The sequence below is a fragment of the Salvelinus fontinalis genome, chromosome 21 (assembly GCF_029448725.1).
Source record: "Salvelinus fontinalis isolate EN_2023a chromosome 21, ASM2944872v1, whole genome shotgun sequence".
In the NCBI taxonomy this organism is placed as follows: domain Eukaryota; kingdom Metazoa; phylum Chordata; class Actinopteri; order Salmoniformes; family Salmonidae; genus Salvelinus; species Salvelinus fontinalis.
The window spans coordinates 36,874,285-36,899,101 of NC_074685.1; the positions used below are offsets into that span (position 1 = coordinate 36,874,285).

At 40.4% G+C, this 24,817-nt stretch overlaps 1 protein-coding gene across 1 annotated transcript; it reads right to left on the minus strand.

Moving 5' to 3' along the window:
• LOC129818809 (hippocampus abundant transcript 1 protein-like) lies at nucleotides 1-24,817 on the minus strand. The gene is made up of 12 exons (XM_055875062.1): nucleotides 24,468-24,817; nucleotides 22,517-22,615; nucleotides 18,592-18,654; nucleotides 18,056-18,183; nucleotides 8,711-8,825; nucleotides 7,827-8,045; nucleotides 7,517-7,630; nucleotides 6,848-6,919; nucleotides 6,357-6,469; nucleotides 5,893-5,990; nucleotides 5,271-5,434; nucleotides 1-1,885 (listed from the first exon to the last, which is right to left on the minus strand). The coding sequence occupies exons 1-12, from the start codon at nucleotides 24,546-24,548 to the stop codon at nucleotides 1,643-1,645; spliced, it is 1,509 nt and encodes a 502-aa protein (XP_055731037.1). The 5' UTR covers nucleotides 24,549-24,817; the 3' UTR covers nucleotides 1-1,642.

The window sequence follows — 24,817 nt, forward strand, 5'->3', positions numbered from 1 at the left end:
TAGCTAGTAACACTTGGACATATTTATTGAAGAAAAAAAACAATGATTGAAATTCATGATTTTGTCACCCAAATAAAAAAAGGAAACCTCACCTTATATCCACCCCTATAATATACTTCAGAGTAAGGTTATACTTAAAAGACAATGAAGAATCCTCCCAAAAATTACAAAAAGAAAACCAGTAAAAATGTGTCTCACTCAAAGTTGAATATAATATTTTTTACTACCAAAGTAGCCTAGACATTTCGGTCAATATGTTGCAGAATGTTAGCAATATTATTTTTACAGCATGGATAACAGGGTTGGGTCAATTCAGGAAATAAACTGAAATTCAAACTCGAATTCCAATTCTCTTCAATGCTTTTCAATGAGGAAAATGTGGAATACTTTCTAAATTGACTGGAATTGCCCCCAGCCCTGATGTATAATATCAATAAAATACATCATAAATACATCTTATAAATTATATTCTTCAAGATAAAAAACGTTTTTATACAGTAACAATCAAGATTTCACAGAATGAACAGAAACCGCAGGGCACTGCATGAAACCATAACCCTCAGCGACGATTATGGCATCATTAACACCTCAATTCTGCCTCCTGACATGAGGCGACATCCAGTAAGTATCCTACATACTGTAGTTCCATGTTCTCACCATACAGTAACACTTTTAGCAGTTTCTCTAGGAGCGGTGGTTCAAGTACCAAAACTCTTCACAATAAAGTGTGAGATGAGATGAGATCTTGGAGTAAAAAATTACATCCAAGATCTCATCTTCCTATGCCAACTACTCTACCATCCTAATCCCCCATGTCTCCCCACAACCTTATAAGACAATGATATGATAAGTGCTCTCTGAAAAACGTGAGTTGTTGTAAGGCTTGTGAACAGAAGATCCCATGAAATATCGGACTAATATCTGAGCCCTTTTATTATGTCATAATCCTATGGCTGCTCATAGTGACATAGTTCCTCTATGAGCAGTCTTCTAAAGTAAATATGTTAAGTGTTGTTGACTACTGGCACAAGTTCTCCTTCTTGTATCGAAATGATGCGCAGCGGAGTTTGAAAATGCGTTGAAGCAATAAAATGCAGGGCACAGCAAGCTCTTTCCCTTCCACCTCCATTAAACATAGTGCTAAAAAAATAAATAATAATCACTCAATCTCCCCAGCGGGCAAAGCTGGTTGAAATGGCATCATTACAACCAGATTACAACCACTAACCAGATTTGCCCGCTGGATCCACTATCTCCGCTATCTCTCCTTTCAGACTCTTACAGCAAAACAAGGTCCAGAGTCCTATAGGTGAAAAACTAAAAACACTGGGGTAACCATCCCCCAAAAGATCACAACATCATAAACAGTTTATCAAATCCTCTTAAATAAATAAATACTAGTTCCTATGGGGTAAGGGCGGAGACAGGGGCGTAGACCAGGGAATTAATGGTTGGTTGTGCAGTGCAGAGTTGCACACAAGATTGAGTTAGGTTAGCTAGGCCTCTGTCCCATCCCTATGCCCCCTTTCTCTCTCTCCTCCTCCTCCTCCATTGGGGATAGATAGGCTACATAATTGGCGTGTTGGGGTAGTTCCCATAGCTGGGTGTAACAATACCAAAGCCGCCTGCTGCCCTCCCTCAGTCACACGACGCTGTCCTGCAGCAGGGGCTCAAAGTCCTCATCGCTGGTCGGCACCTGCGTGTCCTCGTCGCTGCCCGGTAACGGGGTGTTGATGTGGACGCCGGCTAGCGTGGAGGTTTCCTTAGTATCGGCGCAGGTCACAACTGGAGGCTCAGTGTGTTCGGGGATAAACAAGGCTACTAGGAACGCCACGACAACCGTGCACGAGCCCAGGAGGAAGGGAGGGCCGGGGATCAGTGATTTCTGTATGGAGAGAGACAGTATATTATAGATATGAAGAGTTTGATTCCAAAACACGATATAGCCATTTTCAGACATGTTGGCAAATTGACATGAATTAAAAACACATCATGTGAAAGACCTAGAGCTATAATGTTTTCATCTTACCATGACATGAGTTTGTGAAAACCCAGACATGACTTTGACCAGGTATACACCGACCAGGTAAATCAAGGTGAAAGCTATGATCCATTATTGACGTCACTTAAATTCACTTCAATCAGCAGAGATGAAGGGGAGGAGACGGGTTAAATAAGTATTTTTAAGCCTTGAGACAGTTGATACATGGATTGTGTATGTGTATCATTCAGATGGTGAATGGGCAAGACAAAAGTGGTGGTAGGTGCCAGGCGCACCGGTTTGTGTCAAGAACTGGACGCCGCTGGGTTTTTCACGCTCAACAGTTTCTCGTGTGTATTAAGAATGGTGAACCACCCAAAGGACATCCAGCCAACTTGACACAACTCTGGGAAGCATTGGAGACGACATGGGCCAGCATCCCTGTGAAATGCTTTCGACAACTTGTAGAGTCCATGCTCTGACGAATTGAGGCTGTTCTGAGAGCAAAAGGGGGGGGGGGTTGCAACTCAATATTTAGGAAGGTGTTCTTAATGTTTTGTACACTCAGTGTATACTGCAAGGTCATTTTATTTTAGAGTGACAAAATGCTATATATCCACCCCAAACAACAGAACTCCCAATTGGGTTTTAAACAGTTACATGTAATAAAGTAGGCCTATCTATACATACATGAATATTAAATGATCCCAAACAGTAAGTCTGATTACATGTAAAATAGCCTTTTGAGTGACTAAAACATAATCCATAATCTTTTCGGGGGCTAGAAATGTTCAAACTAGCAGGAAGTTTGAAAAGACAGGCTGAGTGGGCGGGGAGGTTATATTCATGAGCTTGTCTTGACTGACAGCTCTTTGAAACGCCTATGTCAAGGAACTTGGATGCAGTGTTGCAGTAAAATCGTCTCAAGCTAATTTGGTGATACACAAAGCAACTCAAACGACATTGAAATTGCATCTGCGTCAGAGTTTTAAATGATCCTTCGCCCCCTTTTGTTCCATGCTGCCTGAAGACCTAGCTAGCCAGTAGCTAGCTAACACCAGACACAGAAGAAAGGGGAGACATGTATCTTTGTCATAGTTGAACAGGGCAAACCTTTAATTATATTTTCTGACACCGTACAGTCCAATTTTGGCAGCAGTAGAGTAGCTATCTAGTAAAATAAACCACGCCCTTTCGCAAACACGCCTTCTCCGATGTTGGTTAGAATGTGGTACTTATTTAAATTAGGTAAAAGAATATCATGTTACCATTGGTGTATTAAAATGAGAGTTAGGGTGATGTCACCCTATCCCCTTAGTTGTCCCGCCTCCTGAATCCAACCAAGAATTTGACATGGGGGAGGGAACCAGTAACTTTATGATCAAACTTTATCAATGTAGAAGCAACAGTCTTGTTTCATACTTTGATCTAGTATCTTCCAAATATCATCCAATTTCATGAAAAACATGGTTTTGACTGTTCATGAACTTTAAAATAATCAATTTGTTTAAACTATATTTTGCAAAAAGCCTATCACTGTCACGTTCGTTGTAGAAATGAGCGGACCAAGGTGCAGCGTGCGTAGAGTTCCACATATTTATTAAGGTGAAACTTCAAACAACAAATAAATAAACAAACGTGACAGAATATCCCACCACTACAGGACCAAGCAGCGTGCCATAGAGGAAAAGGAGAGCTGGACATTGGAGGAAATAATGGGTGGATGCGAGACCCTTCCTTAAGGAGTAAAAAATGTCAAAATGTGCTTAACAAGTCACATAACAAGCAGCATGGACTCACTGTGTGCAATAATAGTTTAACATGAATTTTGAATGACTAACTCAGCTCTGTACCCCAAACATACAATTATCTGTAAGGTCCCTCAGTCGAGCAGTGAATTTCAAACTCCGATTCAACCACAAAGACCAGGGAAGATTGCAATGCCTCGCAAAGAAGGGCACCTATTGGTGGATGGGCATAAATAAAAAAGCAGACATTGAATATCCCTTTGAGCGTGGAGCATATGGATGGCAGGTAGCCTAGTTGTTAGGGCGTGGGCCAGTAACAGGAAAGTTTCTGGATCGAATCCCCAAGCTGACAAGGTAAAAATCTGTCGTTCTGCCTCTGAACAAGGCAGTTAACCCCCTGTTCCCCGGTAGGCTTTGTGCAATTAACAAAAGTTTTGATGCATGCTTGTCTGCCCTGTGAAGATAGGGAAGGAGCACACTGGCCGAGAACGGAGGAGAAAAGCACAAGGAAATCAAAAGATAGCAGTGGAAGATGTACAGATAACTCATCCAAACACAGCAGAAAGCTTACACAATATGATGCCCCGTCACCTTACTAATTTAGTAACTTACGTAGATAGCAAGCGAAACTTAGGAGTCACGTTAACGCAGAATTCGTAAATGTGTAAGAAATCTCTTGCCGCGTTTTGTAAACGCAGATCTAAAATGCTTCTTATTGTAATTTCTGCCCAGCATCAGACATCGTGCTTCTACACCTGCATTGCTTGCTGTTTGGGGTTTTAGGCTGGGTTTCTGTACAGCACTTTGTGACATCAGCTGATGTAAGAAGGGCTTTATAAACAAATTTGATTGAATGATGAATACTGTCGGAAGGCATTGTATCTAGAGAGTTGGGCCAACTTTTCGATTTTTTTTTATATTGTTCTAATTCTAGGCATTCAGAAACATAGCATTTAAAAAAAAAAATATTCCCTGTGTAATGATAATCGGATGCTAACATGTCTGCCATAGAATGTTGTCGTGTCATGTAAATGCATCATAATGCAGAAAACCCAATGTCTATACTCTCGATACACATGGCTCTGGATATAGCTCGTTTTGGTATGAAACAAGTGTGTCGCATATCGCGTTTAGCAACAAAAATAACATTTTAAAGAACATCTAAAGTAAATGTTATAGAAGTATGAGAACAACCATAATTCATACACATAGAAAGGGATCCCTGAGCATTCATTTCAGACAGCGACCCATGAGTAATTTCATTTCAGATTTTGTGTTTATCGTGTTTTGGGAATCAAACCCTTCAGATATAACTTATTTTTCTGTAGGAACTTGATTTCACATTCATATAAACACAAATAATATAATCCATCTCTGAATAAAGAAACAGAAGGATTCAGGATTACAGCTGAGGAAAGATTGCAAGTGCTTACTTAGAAATAAATATGTTTTAAAGCTAAAGAAGATAGATGTATATGGCTAGTCTGGCTGGCCCTAGAGGCAGAATGAGAATGTGATATTGGTTTTAGTAATCCATTTACCTCAGTCGGTGGGTTTATAGGTATAGGGTCGATGGGGTATTCTCCCTGGATGGGGTCAATGGTGTTCAGCTCTACGTTGAACATGAAGAAGATAAGGCCATACAGTGCTGGGCCCAGACCGTTACACAGGCCCCGGATACCAGTGATCATTCCTTGCACCAGACCTGAGGAGAGAAAAGTTAGTAGTTTATTTGTCACTAACGATATGTACCACATGTAGCTACATAGACCATCTGCGGTTCGTGGGCAGAACACACAAACAGCATGACATCACAGAAAACACAGCATATACCTAAACATCCATGAGGGTCTGTTTTTGATCAAAGTCTATTATAAAAACAAATTCAAATGACAACAGGATTTGTCTGCTATGAAAGAAAACAGTCAACGTGAAAAACACCAATATGCTGTGATGTGTCTTAATTGAAAATGGTAGTAAAAAAAGTCTCCAAAAAATAAATAACATTTATTCACTATCAAAAAAGGACAACGGAGGAGTAAAGGCAGTACTGTAGAGAACAGGATGAATGGATAGATTACATGGAGGAAAAAAGGGAATGACTTAGAGCAGGACAAATGGATAGATTACATACAGTAAAGGGCATAAAGGGGGATGTTTTACCCTGTTTATCTGGGTCTGCGCTGTGGGACACCAGGGCGCTCACTGCAGGAAAGGTGATACTAGACATGGCTGCTACTGCACCCGCAGCCCACATCATCCTAAAAACCACAGCGAAAGAGACACAGAGGAGACCGTGGTTAGCTACAGACACATACAGTCTGATACATCACTTAGCTAAATGGACCCACTCTAAGGAGTCGCACCCTCAGGACCAGCCATACTGAGCATGCTCAATGATCTTTGACAAAATCGATTCCCGATCCTCCTTCTCTTTTCTTTTCATTTTAGATAGATTCTAAGATGAAGGAGAAAGATATACCAGTAGCTACATAAACATATAGATTTTACATGTAAAACATTACTTAGTCATTAGAAAAACATTTTTTTTTGTTGCTAACTGTATGTAGGACAGCTCTGTAGATCACACTCAAACCACAGTGAAGAGAGAGTTAAAGGTGACCCACCATGGTTCTGCCGCAAAACCGTACCAGGCCAGCTGTAGAATCTGGAAGCCCAGCCCCAGTAGAACTGTGTTCTTGTTTCCGATCGTTCTCATCAAGACTGTCAGGATAAGTGTCTGCAACAACAAATAATCAATGAATCAAACAAATGTATTTATAATGCCCATTTTATAAATCAGAAGTTGTCATTAGTGCTTTACAGATTGCTAATTCGTTTCTTCAGAAATATTGTATGCATAGGAATGACACGAGTTGCTACATTACATTAGAATGCTTTTCTTATAAGTAGGAGAGAGCGGGCAGCCTCAGGCTATGTCGACATGATTTACATCTGAACGTGGAGATAGATTAAATACATTCCAAGGGACAGTCACACATTTGAACTGAGACACATGCTGTTAACCTAAGAACGGACTGTTCGTTAACACATTGCAGTTCCCCACAGACACAGTTAAATGGACTAGCAGAAGGTCACCATTGCGTCAGATACATACCTGGGCTATGATGGAGAGGATTCCAACCACCCCGATGAACACCGCGATCGTTGCCGAAGAGAAGTTAATGACCTGAGTCGGGGTAGAGAGAAAAAAAGAAAGAAAGAAAGCGAGAGAAAAAGAGAGAAAGAGAGAGAGAGAGAAAAAAGAAAGAACGAACAAAAGAAAGAAAAACAGCATTAGCCTCTCTTTCTCTCTTTGCTCCAAGGGTCAAGGGCAAAGTAACAGAACTATGCTAAATGACTAGCACTTAAATGTGCTCAATGGAGATAGCGCTGTACAAGTGGATCTAAAAAGAACAGCGAAAGAACACTCTCTCTAAAATTATAGTCGCTGTACTAAAACGAACTGAACCAGAGGTACTGAACCAGAGGTACTGAACCAGAGGTACTGAACCAGAGGTACTGAACCAAAGGTACTGAACCAGAGGTACTGAACCAGAGGTACTTTCAACACTGTGTGCTGAAATAACTTTGCTGTTCTTCATCTCTTGTTGTTGCACTTGTAGTTTATGTAGATGATGTTATCATTTGCAATCTGGCATGTCTTTCTTAATTGCCCCTAAGGGGATGAATAAAGTTGAATTGAATCTCATGTTTACTGCCAGATGGTGCAGGTAAATGTAGAGGAGTTGTCCTGCCTAAGATACAGGACAAGCTGGATATTTACCTGTCTAAGGTAGAGAAAAAAGCTGGAGTATTGGCCAGCTTCGGGTAGGTAGGACAGGAACACTGTTATACAGATGAGAAGAACCGTGGGATCCTTCCCCACTTTCCTCATCGACTGCAAACAAGAGATAGACCATTGACTTTTAAACAACAGAGAGACAACAACGTCTTTTAAACAACAGAGAAACACCAAAGTCTTTAAAACAACAGAAAGACACCAAAGTCTTTTAAAAAAGGACAGACCCTCATGAAACCATTAGCTGATGTAGCTTTTCTCAGCATAGCATGGCATGCCATGGCATAGCACTCACCTGGAAGGGGTCGGCCTGCTCCCAGGTGATGGGTGCACCCCAGGTGTTGAGCCTCATCTTCTCCGGGAGGGACTCTGGCACGGCCAGCAGGATGAAACAGATGTCTGCCAGAGCAACCAGTGTAGCCACCAACACCACCAGGTTGTCACCATAACACGCGGACAGGTACGCCCCGATGGCTGGACTCGTCACCAGGCTGGCAGCAAACGTAGCCGATACCTAGGGACACAGGAGGAGAATTTGCGTTTCAAACACACGGTTGTTTCGAGGTCAGTTTATAGTTCATCGTGATCGTCCACTCAGTGACAAGTGTCGCTGCTTTCCATCAAGTCCTTGTCGTATGTTTTGTGTTGTGTATTGTTTTGAATTGTGTTGGAGCCAATAGCTGTCAACGACCCAATTGTCAGGGATGCAGTCATTTTTTCACAAGTGGTTGAGCTACAAAGGAAAAGGAATTTATGTTCATTCGAGGCCAGGGCTCAAAATACAAAGAGAAAAGGATGGGAGAATTCAATGGGATATGTTATACTGCGAGCATTTGGTTGCACCTGCTACCATCTCCTGATCTGTGTACACAACCAAATAACTTTGATTTGATTTACTGCAGGCTGTGACCTCAAGGGACCCATCACGACACAACAGTATTACATATGAAAACCACTGTGTGAAGGATAGGCTTGCAGAAACATGACACTACCGGCATCTATTCGCAGCACAAAAGAGCACATTGCATGACCCTTGTAGAATTACAGAACTTGATCTTTACTCACATAACTGTCAGATAGAAAGGTAAGATGATCCACTACCCTCTTCCCCAAGCAACATGGGAATCAAATGAGAAAGATACTGGATATCATAATGAAAACATGTAAATAACTTTTTACCAATCCGTATGCTGTGCTTCTCTCATGCTCCTCCGTGACATCAGCGACATAAGCGAAGATGACAGAGAAGGTGACAGAGAAAGCCCCTGACATGGAAATCGCTGCAAAGTACCACCTGAGGGAGGGAACATTGTCAGTTAGACTCTTTTCAAACTACCAGTCAGTCACATTCAAGCAAGTGCATTTCACACCATGTCCTTGACAAATAACATCAACAAATACTCATTCAGACTCTAAAGATAGAGATTCCGTGACTGATTCCATGACAGTCTTAAAGTGTTTACCAATTACAAATGCTGACAGAAATTGGTAAAAAAACGATATGGTGGTGTGTGAATATGAGGGATAATATAGTATTTGAATCTAAAACAGCACTGTTACATTTGGACAAAGACTACACTCTTAGACAAAATTTGCGAGGAATAGGGTTCTACCATCTGAAAATCCCTTTTTGGAAGACAATGGTTCTTTGTAAGGCAAAGGGTTCTACCTAGAACCTTTCATTTCCTAAGAACCGTTTTTTGGAAAAAGGGTTGATGATTCTTTGTAATGTAAGAAAGATTCTTTGGAAGGCAATAATTATTCTTTGGAAGGCAAGAAGGGTTCTACATACAGAGCGTTCTGAAAGTATTCAGACCCCTTTACTTTTTCCACATGTCGTTGCGTTACAGCCTTATTCTAAAATGTATTAAATTCGGGGGGGTTTTCAATCTACACACAATACCCCATTATGATGAAGTGAAAACAGGTTTAGACATTTTTGCAAATATATATAAAAAATAAAAAAACAGAAATACACATTTACATAAGTGTTCAGAGCAATACTCAATACTTTGTTGAAACACCTATGGCAGCGACTACATCCTCAAGTCTTCTTGGGTGTGACATTACAAGCTTGGCACACCTGTATTTAGGGAGTTACTCCCATTCTTCTCTGCAGATCCTCTCAAGCTCTGTCAGGCTGGATGGGGAGTGTTGCTGCACAGCTTTTTCAGGTCTCTCCAGAGATGTTTGATCGGGTTCAAGTACAGGGTTTGGCTGGGCCACTCAAGGACATTCAGAGACTTGTCCTGAAGCCACTACTGCGTTGTCTTAGTATTCCCGTTGGAAGGTGAACCTTCGCCCCAGTCTGAGGTCCTGAGCGCTCTGGGGCAGGTTTTCATCAAGGATCTCTCTGTACTTTGCTCCATTCATCTTTCCCTTGAGCCTGACGAGTCTCCCAGTCACTGCCGCTGAAAAACATCCGTCCTCAACTGGCAGCTTCATTAAATACTACCCGCAAAACACCAGTCTCAACGTCAACAGTGAAGAGGCGACTCCAGGATGCTGGCCTTCTAGGCAGAGTCATATCTCAGACTAGCCAATAAAAAGAAAAGATTGGAAAAAAGTGTTACGGACAGACTAATCTAAGTTTGAGGTGTTCATATCACAAAGAAGAACATTCGTGAGACGCAGAAAAAATGAAAAGATGCTGGAGGAGTGCTTGATGCCATCTGTCAAGCATGGTGGAGGCAATGTGATGTCTGGGGGTGCTTTGGTGGTGGTAAAGTGGGAGATTTGTACATGGTAACAGGGATCTTGAAGAAGGAAGGCTTTCACTCCATTTTGCAACGCCATGCCATACCTTGTGGACGGTGCTTAATTAGAGCCAATTTCCTCCTACAACAGGACAATGACCCAAAGCACAGCTCCAAACTATGCAAGAACTACAGTGGGCTCCAAAATTACTGGCACCCCTGACTGGCAATGCACAAACAATACTTTAAAAAATGTAAACAATATAAAATATTATGATATTATGATAATGATATGATATAATATTATTATATATTACAATATGAAATATTGTACTTTATTAATGTTTCAATTGAACCAACCAAAATCATACAATTATTTAATACAAAATAAATTTAAGCAAAATCAAGGTTTCATAATTATTGGCACTCCTCATTTAATACTTAGTGCCACCACCTCTGGCAAGGAAAACAGCATGGAGTCTTTCCTGTAATGTTTGACAAGGTTAAGGAACACATTTGGAGGGATTTTGGACCATTCCTCTATGCAGATCCGTTCAAGATCCTTCACATTCTTTGGTTTGCGCTTATCAACTGCCCTCTTCAACTCAGCCCACAGGTTTTCCATTGGATTGAGGTCCGGCAACTGAGATGGCCATGGCAGAACATTGATTTTGTTGTCACAGAACCATTTATGTGTGGATCCTGAGGTGTGTTTTGGCTCATTGTCTTGTTGGAAAGTCCACCTACGGCCAAGTCCCAGCCTTCTGGCAGAGGCAACCAGATTGTCAGCCAAAATTACCTGATACTTGGTGGAATTATTTATGCCGTCAATCGTAACCAGTGTCCCTGGACCTCTGGAATTAAAACAACCCCAAAACATCACTGACCCCCCTCCATATTTCACCGTGGGTATGAGGTGCCTCTCCTTGTATGCATCTCTGTTTCGACGCCAAACATGCCGAAGCTGTATCTGACCAAAACGTTCAATTTTCGTCTCATCTGACCAGAGCACCTTCTTCCAGTCATAATTTAAATGACGTTTGGCAAACTCCAAGCGCTTGCATTGGTGTCTTGGGGTCAGAAAGGGCTTTCTTCTGGCAACACTTCCAAAGAGCCTGTGGTTGTGGAGGTGGCATCTGATGGTTATTTTTGAAACCTGGTGACCCCAAGGCCTGCAATTCTTTCACAGTGATTCTTGGGGATTTTGTTGCTTCTCTCACCATCCTCCTCCCTATCCTGGGGTGCAAAATGCATATGCGTCCTCTACCCGTGAGGTTTACAACTGTTCCATATCTTTTGACATTTGTAATAATTGCCCTGACAGTGCTCAGTGGTATATTCAATTGTTTGTGGATCTTCTTGTAGCCATTACCAGATTTATGAAGGTCTACGACCATCTGTCTCTTTTGAACTGCTAGTTCTTTTCTTTATGATGTTGGATGACAGCGGGATATTGCATGTGTGTCACCTAATTTTTTATACCGTACTGAAACAGGAAGTGATGTAATGGCTCAATATAGTTCCTTAAGACTTAGATAAACTTAAATAAGTGGAATTAAATTTGTGGTTTAATTTTGGTAGATGTTATTTACAATAATCTTTAAGGGTGCCATTAATTGTGAACCCTTGATTTGTAGGACATTGATTTTTAATTAAATCAATAAATTATTTTGGTTGGTTCCATTGAAACATTAATAAAGTACAGTATTTCTCACATGTTAGTATTTTGAGTTTCTCTCTATAATTATATTGTTTGTATTTGTTTAAGAATTGTTTGTGCATTGCCAGTCAGGGGTGCCAGTCATTTTGGAGTCCACTGTATTTAGGGAAGAAGCAGTCAGCTGGTATTCTGTCTATAATGGAGTGGCCAGCACAGTCACCGGATCTCAACACTATTGAGCTGTTGTGGGAACAACTTGACCGTATGGTACGTAAGAAGTGCCCATCAAGCCATTCCAACTTGTGGGAGGTGCTTCAGGAAGCATGGAGTGAAATCTCTTCAGATAACCACAACAAATTGACAACTAGAATGCCAAAGGTCTGCAAAAAAATTGCTGCAAATGGAGGATTCTTTGACGAAAGCAAAGTTTGAAGGACACAATTATTATTTCAATTAAAAAACATTATTTATAACCTTGTCAACGTCTTGACTATATTTCCTATTCATTTTGGAACTTCATGTATGTTTTCATGGAAAACAAGGACATTTCTAAGTCACCCCAACCTTTTGAACAGTAGTGTATGTGTGTATATACACTGCTCAAAAAAATAAAGGGAACACTTAAACAACACAATGTAACTCCAAGTCAATCACACTTCTGTGAAATCAAACTGTCCACTTAGGAAGCAACACTGATTGACAATAATAATTTCACATGCTGTTGTGCAAATGGAAATAGACAAAAGGTGGAAATTATAGGCAATTAGCAAGACACCCCCAAAAAAGGAGTGATTCTGCAGGTGGTGACCACAGACCACTTCTCAGTTCCTATGCTTCCTGGCTGATGTTTTGGTCACTTTTGAATGCTGGCGGTGCTCTCACTCTAGTGGTAGCATGAGACGGAGTCTAAAAAAGGTTTGCTGTGTCTGTCAGCGTAGTGTCCAGAGCATGGAGGCGCTACCTGGAGACAGGCCAGTACATCAGGAGATGTGGAGGAGGCCGTAGGAGGGCAACACATGCACATTTGTGGCATGCTGGAGGTCATTTTGCAGGGCTCTGGCAGTGCACCTCCTTGCACAAAGGTGGAGGTAGCGGTCCTGCTGCTGGGTTGTTGCCCTTTTGTTGACCTTTTGTCTATTCCATTTGCACAACAGCATGTGAAATTTATTGAGAAATTATTATTATTTATGAAATTATTATTTATATATATATATATACACACAAACATATATATATATTATATATATACATATACATATATAAACATTGGGAGGGGGGGCTTGCCTATTTTGCATGTTATTTTAATACGTGTCACATTTCAGTTTGCAAACAATTAAAATAATTATATATATATCATTGAGTTAATAAAGCTGCATACAAACATGGACTGTTTTTTGTTTTCTTGAGTAAGGCAGCTCCAAAATGCAGGTGTTTCAGCCTAGCTCAGTGTTTTCTGTGGTGGTAAGGCACACCAGCAGAAAATAGGAGCATTGCACCGTGAATGGCTCAGCATTTCACCGTGAATGGCTCAGTGTTCTGTCATTCATGGGGACACAGGTCACCTGCCTTTAGTAAGGGTAGACATCAAGAATGTGAGCCCTTTGGGTCCTGCCATAGACTTAGATTAGAAGTGCCCTTCCAAAAATGCTCAAGGTCATTTGCCACATTTAAATGACGTCAAATCACGTTACATCTACAGTAGCTTTGATATGATCATCAACATAAATCAAGTAGACAATCCTCTGGCAAATCCTTTTTAATCATTGTCATATAAAGAGAAATAATGAAGAGAAATTACAGATAAAACTTATCGGTGCTCATCAGCCATTGGACATAGAAATTACACAAGTTGGAAATCGCAAATTCAACAATGAGTCGTTTGGAAGGAATCACTGGCTAACTGCAAGTGTTGCAAAGAAAACATTAACGTTAGCCTGCTATTCAATGGAGTGGCTGTGAGTTCCCACCATAAATCCAGAGAATGCCAGACTACGATGACTAAGTTTGCCCACAAAGGACCTCTGCGCTACTGTAATATGCAAGGGATAAATGTATACTGTAGCTAAGAAAGTAATACTAAGTGTATGTTGTGTAGTAAGTTGTTAGCAGCCCATGTGTCTCACCCTAATAATTTGGTCTATTTTCACCAACGTGGTATTGTAAACACATCATTGGTGGCCCGGTGTGTGCTTGTTTGGCTACTTTTTGTACATCTTTGACAGTGCTGCTGATAGTAGTGGTGGTGCTTAGCTTGCATGTGCAAATTCAGCACACACAAGATTATATAATAGAATTGTGTTATTTGACGTGTCAAATTAAAAGCTTATTTCATGCGTCAAATAGTGTTATATGGCGTGTATTTGTTTTGACACGCAAAACCCAAATGGCGTTCAATGTGCCTCACCCTAATAATTTGGTCTAGTTTCACCTCTTGATTTCGCCTACTGTTCTAACTTGGTGGTGCACCTAAAGCCTACAACCTGTTTCAGAGAAATGTAATCATTGAATATTGTAAGAGCTTTCATTGTCTGTTTATATGCCCCCTTTATTTATCCTACGGTTTTGACTTGTACAGGGAGTACACTGTAAGAACGGCCCAAGTTCTGAATTCAGTCGCTGTACATTTCAAAAGTGCTGATCAAATAGTTATATTGACTATGTCCGGCGTTGTTTGCTCTTTAATGTCTTAATCGAAATTACGGATTGCCTCTTATCTACTTGTCGTTCACTTATGCCATAGTTTGTACATCTCAATTGTCAGTAGACATCACATTTGTTTAAGTAAGTCAGCTATATCAGCTATGTTTTTTTTAAAGGCAGTAAATGAGGCTGATTTAACTGTTTCACTGCCAGACAAGGCTCTGCTGAAAGCCAGGTGTAGCAGTGGTAAGGTGTGGGGACTCTGCTGTCGGGACTCTGCTGTCGGGACAGCTTTATGTAGGCCCTAACAGTTTGTGGGCACCATTTGTCACCGTTATAATTAATGTATTGTTTAGTGTTGTGTTGTGTAGTGGCTTTGCTGGCATGCATCCCACATTTATTTTGTTGCCCCACCAAGATTTACATGCTAAAATCGCCACTGACCTGAGCTCAATTTTGAGTCTCATAGCAAAGTGTCTAAATAATTACGTAAATAAGGTATTTCTGTTTTTAATACATTTGCAAAATTGTCTAAAAACCTGTTTTCGCTTTGTCATTATGGGATATTGTGTGTAGATTGATGAGAAAAAATGTTTTTTAATCAATTTTAGAATAAGGCTGTAATGTATCATAATGTGGAAAAAGTCAACGGGTAAAAATACTTTCCAAATGCACTGTATGGACATAGGATTAGGATGCTGTATATAGCATTTTAAGATATTACAACAAAAGAGATAAATAATATTTGTCCAGCCTTTGCTGCTATGCTGGCAGATGTGCATGATATGCTGCGCCCCTAATCAAAAAGTATTTAATAACTTAAAATAACCAAAATGTAGCTATAGGTTGTTGTAACATTTAAACTAAAATCATGTTTTACATTTTTTTTGCACTGCATGGATCACTTGAGCGGTGCAAGGCAGCATTGCTGTATGGTGCACTCAAAACGTACTGTAGTTGAGTAGCCAACTTAGGCTACTGCTCAAATGTTGCTGTCATAGGCTTACATTTTTCTCTTTTGCATTTTGTTTTGCTGCAGTTTAAAAATATATATATATATATATATATATATATTTTTTTTTTAAGCTTCAAAAACTGAAGCCAGTCTGCAACATTTTAGTAGCCTAGCTAGGACTGTGAGCGTGTGTCTGTACACTTTCCCTCCGCTGAGCGCTGTAAACGGGACACATGAAAGCAGCACAGCTGAAGTTGAATTAATGATACGAACACATCAGGCTGTAATTTCAAAAAGTAGAACTGTTGACTAATTTATACTCGCTTGCTTGTGTGTCCTACTTAGCCCGCAGGCCTTGTGTTTTGACACATGCACGCTAGCCTATCTGCCATGTTATGACTGACTTGTGATCATTGCCCTTGCTAGTGTGATTGTATTGTATCTGGTTAGAGTCGTCCGTTTTTGTTCAAAATATTGACTCACTGAAACGGTGTATCCCGAATGGGTGGTGGCAGCAAACAATGTACCAGGCCAGCTGTGATTTACAATCTGATAGCAATATTTTTTGGACTACCAAGAAATGTATTGGTGAATTACATTAATCATGTATTGAACTGCATCGATCTATTCTCTCAACACTGCCTTACTGTACTGGGAATTTGATATTTTTTACTGATATTAGGATTGTCTGTTTCATACTGTATACGCAAAGTAGATAAAACACTGTCAGTTCCAGTTTAAATACTGCCTAAGCAGTCGTATTTCCCTCAGTGTTTCAACCGTAACATCAGGAGTTTGAGTAATCTGATCAATTTTAAAAGATAGGTGTGAGAATGTTTTAATAAGCAGAGTTGAGTGAGAGTGTGTTACTTTTACTAGAGTAAAAGACTCTAAACCATGCCAATTATTATCATATTTCCCAGCATGCTCTATTGCAGGTAGATTTTCAGAATTGTTTGTTTCAATATCTGTATTTTTGCATGTACAGTGAATGGTTGATTCATTTTATGCTAAACAAAGATAAATAGCATGCATTTTTATAAACTAATCCAATCTGTTAGTAGTTGGATTTATTGTACCTGTTACTGAGATGATTGTTCCAGTTTAGAAGATTTATGTAGACTCTTCCCTACCTTAGCAGTAATTTTGAATGCAGACTGCTAGTGATGTTACGTTTGATAACAGCTCTGAGACATGCGTTGAAATTGTTAAGCAGTTTACTTCGAAGCAGTATGCCGGTATCAATGTTTCAGACTCACGTGATCAATGACGTCCGAAGCTTTGTTTAGTCAAACAACCACCTGAATGCTAAGATATTGGTTTCGGTAGAAAACATAAAGGCTACCCTGCGTACGGGCTGCTGTGTTTGGGATGTCATCTATAATAATTTGGCTGCTCTAAATTCTTTTGACCAGCAGGTGCCACTAGTGTACACTGTATTGATCAAAGCCTCGAGTATAAACCTATTTTCGACACACAATGGGCTGGATAGCCTCAATGCTTCAAGAAGCTTAGTTTCCCCATCACTAAAGATTGAGGGTGATCAAAAGTTTCAATTGTGAGATATCCTCACTCTGGCTGGATTCCAACAGGAATTACACTTCACTTTCCAAGTGAGCATAACGTGCCTTGCAGGCCTGATGTGGCCTGTAAACAAGGAGTTTCCTAACACCCGCGTTAGGGTATAACAAGGCCCTCAAAGATAAGGCTTTTGATATATGTCATTTATTGTCATAAAGACTTTTACCTTTAAAGGCTAATACGGCCAATGCAAGCACTCAGAGGGTTCTAGGAAGAACCCTTCAAAGATTAAAGGGTTCTTAGTAGAACTGTTAATATCAAACCAAATCAAATTGTATTGGTCACATGCACCGAATACAGATGTAGACCTTACCGTGAAATGCTTACTTACAAGCCCTTGACCAACAATGCAGTTCAACAATGCAGTTCAAGAAATAGAGTCAAGAAAGTATTTACTAAATAAACTAAAGTAAAAAATTAAATAAAAAGTAACACAAAATAATAACTTGACTATATAAAGGAGCTACCGAGTCAATGTGCGGGGGTACAGGTTAGTTGAGGTAATTTGTACATGTAGGTAGGGGTAAAGGGACTATTCATAGATAATAAACAGCGGAGGGTGTCAATGTAAATAGTCCGGGTGGCCATTTGATTCATTTTTCAGCAGTCTTATGGCTTGGGGATGGAAGCTGTAATAGAGGGTTCTAGGAAGAACACTTCAAAGATAAAAGGGCTCTCGTGGTACCTTTCATCAAGATTTCTAGGGAGAATCTTTAGAGGATAAAAGGGTTATAGGCAGAAGCCTTCAAATAGGGTTCTAGGTAGTACCATGTACAGGGGGTTCTATGAATAACCATACATAGAGGGTACTAGGTAGCACCAAAAAGGGTTTCCCTATGAGGACAACCCAAAGAACCCAATGTGGTTTTACTTTCACTTTTTTTCTAACTGTAGATTTCATGTTTAAATGTGCTTATTGTTTAAATCAAATAAACAATGAATACTAAACCAAATCACAGTGTTTTTCCCCCAGCAGAAACGGGCTGTCTTACCAGGGACTGAGTCTCATAAGAGGGATGGGGGCGCAGGTGAAGAACACAGTGACCAATAGGAAGGGCCGTCTTCCCCACACGTCTGACAAGGCACCAATCAGAGGGGCGCTCATGAAGGACAGAAGACCCTGTTGAAGAGGAGGGTGAAGAGAGGAGGAGCCTCTGTTAAAATTGTCATGGTTACCGGGAACCCATAATGAGAAGCCTCATTCATTTTTAGTGGAAATGAGAGCAAGCTTGATTACAATCATGTTGCAGCACACAAATGGCTCGTTTCATGGCATCCTGAAATGACCTATAATAAACCTACAATAAACATGCACTTGATATGAAATAATAAGACGCTGAAAAAAGATCAGCTAGAGTACACAGAATAAAGAATGTGCAGCTTTTGTTCAATTGCTCAGGGATGCAACTCTATGGGGGGTCCTCTGTAGCATAGAGGTGATCAATAAATTACATAGTTGGTTCATTTTTGGGGAGATATACTGTTCGTAGTCTTTGCTAAATAGTTATTTCTAAGCATGATATCTTACCTTCACCCCTTGAATGAGACCGTTCATCAGAAACGTGTGCTGTGGGAAAGTTTCGTGTAAAACCTGCAAAGAACAGAAAAAGGACAAACATCTTAAACAGGGCTGTTCGATGGAAAGGCTGCCAAGAAACCATAACAGTCACAGACACACACACAAGCATTTTAACAAGCCAAGAAACCTACCCTGAAAAAACAACACAGGTGCGTTTTACTAGACCCTTCCATTGGGAAGGTAGACAGAGAGGGAAGGTAGACAGAGAGAGAAGGCGAGAACAGAAAGATGAAGAGGAAAATAAGAGCAAGAGAAGGATGACTGTGTAGTGTCAGAAAGAACAAGATAGAGAACGATAGAGAGAGACCTATAGACAATTAGTATTTCTGTAATTCCTCATAACCTTCTTTCTCGCCTCCTTCTCAACCGTATTGTAGGGAAGGGCCAAGGGCCCTCGGTCCCAATGAGTTTTGAGAAGATTTATCTCAGTTAACCCAGAACACTCTGGGTCCATATGTGTTAAGAGAAGAGGTAGAATGAGGATCGGAACGGAATAGGAGTAAAAAGCTCCACCCTGTCTCTTTGCAAGTTACGGGGAAGTCTATGGGCCAAATGTCCCCTCCTTTTCCGAAATTTGGAAAGATGCTAACACCTGCGAAGTAATGATTTGTCCGAAGCACCAGAACAAATGCTGCTACTTATCTCACGCATTCCCTTGTATCGTGACAGACCTACGGTACCATTTACAGTTGAAGTCAGAAGTTTACATACACTTAGGTTGTAGTCTTTAAAAACTCATTTTTCAACCACTCCACAAATGTATTGTTAACAAACTATAGTTTTGGCAAGTCGGTTAGGACATCTACTTTGTGCAAGACATAAGTAATTCTTCCAACAATTGTTTACAGACAGATTATTTCACTGTATCACAATTCCAGTGGGTCAGAAGTTTACATACACGAAGTTGACTGTGCCTTTAAACAGCTTGGAAAGTACAGAAAATTAAGTCATGGCTTTAGAAGCTTCTGATAGGCTAATTGACATAATTTTAAGTCAATTGGAGGTGTACCTGTGGATGTGTTTCAAGGCCTACCTTCAAACTCAGTGCCTCTTTGCTTGACATCATGGAAAAGTCAAAAAGAAATCAGCCAAGACATCAGAAAACAAATTGTAGACCTCCACAAGTCTGGTTCATCCTTGGGAGCAATTCCCAAACGCCTGAAGGTACCACCTTCATCTGTACAAACAATAGTACGCAAGTATAAACACCATGGGACCATGCAGCCGTCATACCGCTCAGGAAGGAGACGCATTCTGTCTCCTGGAGATGAACGTACTCTGGTGCAAAATGTCCAAATCAATCTCAGAACAACAGCAAAGGACCTTGTGAAGATGCTGGAGGAAACAGGTACAAAAGTATCAATATCCACAGTAAAACGAGTCCTATATCGACATAACCTGAAAGGCCACTCAGCAAGGAAGAAGCTACTTCTCCAAAACGCCATAAAAAAAACAGACTACGGTTTGCAACTGCACATGGGGACTAAGATCGTACTTTTTGGAGAAATGGCCTCTGGTCTGATGAAACAAAAATAGAACTGTTTGGCCATAATGACCATTGTTATGTTTGGAGGGAAAAGGGGGAGGCTTGCAAGCCAAAGAGCACCATCCCAACCGTGAAGCACGGGGGTGTCAGCATCATGTTGTGGGGGTGCTTTGCTGCAGGAGGGACTGGTGCACTTCACAAAATAGATGGCATTATGAGGGAGGAAAATTATGTGGATATATTGAAGCAACATCTCAAGATATCAGTCAGGAAGTTAAAGATTGGTCGAAAATGGTTCTTCCAAATGGACAATGACCCCAAGCATACTTCCAAAGTTGTGGCAAAATGGCTTGATGACAACAAAGTCAAGGTATCGGAGTGGCCATCACAAAGCCCTGACCTCAATCCTATAGAAAATTTGTGGGCAGAACTGAAAAAGCATGTGCGAGCAAGGAGGCCTACAAACCTGACTCAGTTTCACCAGCTCTGTCAGGAGGAATGAGCCACAATTCACCCAACACATTGTGGGAAGCTTGTGGAAGGCCACCCGAAACATTTAAACCAAGTTAAACAATTTAAAGGCAATGCTACCAAATACTAATTGATTGTATGTAAATGTCTGACCCACTGGGAATGTGATGAAAGAAATTAAAGCTGAAATCAATCATTCTCTCTACTTTTATTCTGACATTTCACATTCTTAAAATAAACTGGTGATCCTAACTGACCTAAGACAGGGAATATTTACAAGGATTAAATGTCAGGAATTGTGAAAAACTAAGTTTAAATGTATTTGGCTATGGTGTATGTAAACTTCCGACTTCAACTGTATGTTTACGTAGTCTGTCCACAAGATATTATGAAAAGACGGATGCGAGGAATCAAGGCCATTTTGTTTTAGAAGAGCCCTACACTCTTAAAAATAAACGTGCAATAGGAGAACCATTTGAGGGTGTCTGACTGAACCATAAATTGGATGGTTCTTTGAAGAAACATACAAAAATTCAAAAGCAGACATGTTTCGGCCTTCCAGGACCAGAATTCAATAGCCCTGCTGTAGGGTTTCAAGGCCTATTTGCATATTTCCCACGGTGCCTTTCAGGTGAATTGAATGAGTTAGCACCCATGACTGTGTTTGCTATTGACAGAGACATGCTTGTTGCACTTATCCAATTTCATTACGCCTTTTCACCAATTGAGATCTTGAGAGAATATGTTGTCATAAAATGTTATAAAAAAATGAAACATATTTCATAAGAATTTATTTTTCAGGGCATAGTTTTACCCTAATACAGTGGCCTGAAACTCTTGGTATACAAGTCACATTATGCTGGCTTGGAAAGTGATGTGTAATTCCCATTGGAATCCAACCTGCATCCAGAACTATTTCCAGGGTTGGGAAAACTAAAATATGAGACTACCTTAAACATCTAATCTGGAACAACCATTTCAGTAACAGATGCAATAAATCCAAGTAACAGATTGGAATAGTTTAGAACAATTGTTGTTATTTATATTTGAGTAGCTTGATATGAATTAATCAATCAATGCACATGCAAACACATAGGTATTGAAACAAATCATTTAAAAAGAATCAACCGTATAGATCATGCTGGGAAATATGATAATGATGAGCATGGTTTTGGTTCAACTCTGGTTATTAACACCAGTACTGAGGATATTTTAACCCACTGAGTGTTAATTTAAATCTTTATTGAATTCTTAAATCAACACAAAAAAATTCAACAACCTTTCCAAATTCTGAAGAACCCGTAGATGCCACATCAAGCACCCCACACTTAACTCAAAGGTTATTTATCAGACAAGTGTTCTTAAAGGAACCTTAAGAGCTGAGGAAGAAACATTTAAGAACCTTAATTGTTTTCAGTGTAGATCATTCCGCGGAGGGCTGAGTGTCAGCGGGTTTTCACTCCTGCCTTGTACTTGATTCATTCATTAAATTCACTAATTAGTAATGAACTCCTCTCAACTGGTTGGCTAGGTCTTAAGTGAAAGGACAAACAAAAAAGCTGCAGAAAGTAGGCCCTCCATGGAATGAGTTTGACTCCCCTGGTGTAAATAGACCTGGATAGACCTAGCTAGCCCAATTCTGATATTTTGCCAAATTACTGTCAAAAGAGCTTATCTGATTCATCAAAATACCAATTACTGGGAAAATATCTGAATTAGGCTGATGTGTAAATGGGAAAAGATCAAAATTAGGCAGAGGCAGTCTAATTCTGATGTTTTATTCCACCAATTTGTCTTTTGACCAATCGCATCAGATCTTTTCACATCAGCTCTTTTTCAAAGCTGATCTGTTTGGTCAAAATACCAAATCGAAAGATAGGCAGATAGGCAGGCAAGCCAGATAGAGATGGAACTCACTGTCAGCATTGGAGTGGTAAGGAGACCCCAGGCAAAGAACTCCAGGAAGATGACCACCACAGCATGGGAAACACTGGGTCTGCCAATACCCTGGCCCGGCTGCAACACACAGTAAAGAATTTCAGCCATTTTAGAACATATTGTGTTCCATGTTAAAACATACGCTATGGAAATTAGCAGCTCTTACAGTGTTAGAAAATTGTAAACAGTGTTTCAAAAAGGTAACTTGAGATGATCAACAACCACCATCTCACCATAATCACAAAGCATATAAAAAACATTATCAGGACCCTGTGAATGGGGTTGCTGTATTTGAATGCCTGGACTTATTTTGACAAATGCAGTCTATTCTTTTGGGAAGCAAAAATACAATATGCACTATTAGGAAACCAATTTACTAAGGCAAACATTTATTGCTCTACACTCTATACCGTAGATCGTTCTTCTGAATGAGATGGTCAAGAGGAGTCCAAACAAAAATTATCAATAAAAAAAAAACACTGCTTCTCTGTTAATATGAATCAGTTACTTTGCTATTTGAAGACATCCACGTGGCCATTGTCTCCCAGGACATCCCTGAGCAAGGACAGACAGCAGTGGTATTTGAGGAAGGCAGTGGCATAGAAAAGATAGATAGATTAGCACAGGCCCCTAGCTACTTCACAGCACAGTGTGAGGCAGCCTGCAGCTTGGGAAGCTTGGGACATGGCCGTTACATAACAGTGGAGACGAGATGGGCCCCCCAATTCCCTATTCCTCACAGTGAGTGCACCAAGTTTTCTGTGTGTATGTAATATGTATGCGTGAGTGAGGACTGGAGGAGATTGAGATGTGGTTGTGTTCTCAGCTCGCTGTCACGCAAAGAGCAAATCACGTCATCGTCACCTAGTCTAAACTGAGAAATTAGACATACATTGTAGCCAGGCCTAATGGAGATTGAATCACTGTTTGCTTACTGCTTACTGTTTGAATAAAATAGACTTAGGCCTAAACGTTAACTTGTGTTGTTTGCTACAAATAAAACCACTGATCTAAAATGAATGTCCCAATCCACTTTGCTGTGATAGCTCAGATTACATAATAGAATAGAATCTTGTTTATTTTTATATTGGGCCATCTGTAATTTAGTTTTTGGTCCAGGTCCCCTTTCCTTTCCAAGGAAACACCATGGTAACACCTTCTATGGCCCTCACAGCTGGCTATTGGCTAGTGTTCAGCCTATGAGGAGGTTTAAATCCGAGGGCACTGTGGGATACACAACTTGCCTGGAGCACCTCCAACATCATCAACACCAACAGTTCATGAAAGGATAGAGGTCGCTGCAATAAAAAAAAGTGTTTTATTTTTATTGCAGGGGATCTGGACTCTATTATCTCTACCTATAATACACAAATAGGCCTTAAGCATTTTTTTTTTATGGCAATATCATGATTATGCACCAGTCTATGAATATGATTATGGAATTATCATGCAAACAGATTGCGTTGAGAGGCAGCCGGGGATGTTATGTAATACAGTAGGCTAATGGCAGCGGCAGGACAATGTTATACAGTCTTCATTCAATAAGCTATCTGCAGCTAGGCCTTCTGAAAGACGCAACCCCGATATATTACCGGACGCGTCCTTCCAATAGAGGTTGCAATGTACCCATCTCCTATCACTATTGATCATCTATTAACAAATTGATACAAATGTCAAAGCTGTTTGGCAATAGCATTACGGAAAACTGTGGTGCACTCACTGTACGCTGACAGAGCCGTTACATTTTTCACAAGGTACAGTATCTCGAGTGCATAATGTCCGCTTATGTCATAACCTGCAGCTACCGCAGGCGCACTCACAGCTGATGTTGCATCCTTTGCCGTTTATGTGAAAATCGGTTACATTGTTACATACACATTCCCGGTTACAATTGGTAGGATACCGAAATAAAGACGATTAATTCACATACCGTGGGCCCATCTTTCATGATAATTTTCTTGACCAACACTATACGGTTGGTTCCCTGATGATCTTTCTCTCCCGGAGCCATCTCCTCATTACATTTTACCGGAGTTATATAGAATCCATGCTGCGTAGGGATCTTCGGTGCACCCGTTTCGTCCAGGATGCCTTCTGATTTAGCCTTGAAAGGCTAGCGGTTATTAAATGACGTGTTTATAACCCAGTAGCACCAACCGAATTGACAACTGTACAAAATGGATATTGCACACGTCAACACGTCCTCTCGAATCCCTCTCTGTGCCGAGGACAGCGCACTATGCGATTGAATTTTAGAGAGGAGCTGAAGGACTGACTGCG

Coding starts and splice junctions, on each gene's coding strand:
- LOC129818809 (XM_055875062.1), bottom strand. CDS start 24,548: ATGGCTCCGGGAGAGAAAGATCATCAGGGAACCAACCGTATAGTGTTG. Junction 18,184..18,591: donor GTCTCATTCAAGGGGTGAAG/GTAAGATATCAT, acceptor CCTCTTCAACAG/GGTCTTCTGTCCTTCATGAG. Junction 8,046..8,710: donor GAAGCACAGCATACGGATTG/GTAAAAAGTTAT, acceptor CTGTGTCCCTAG/GTATCGGCTACGTTTGCTGC.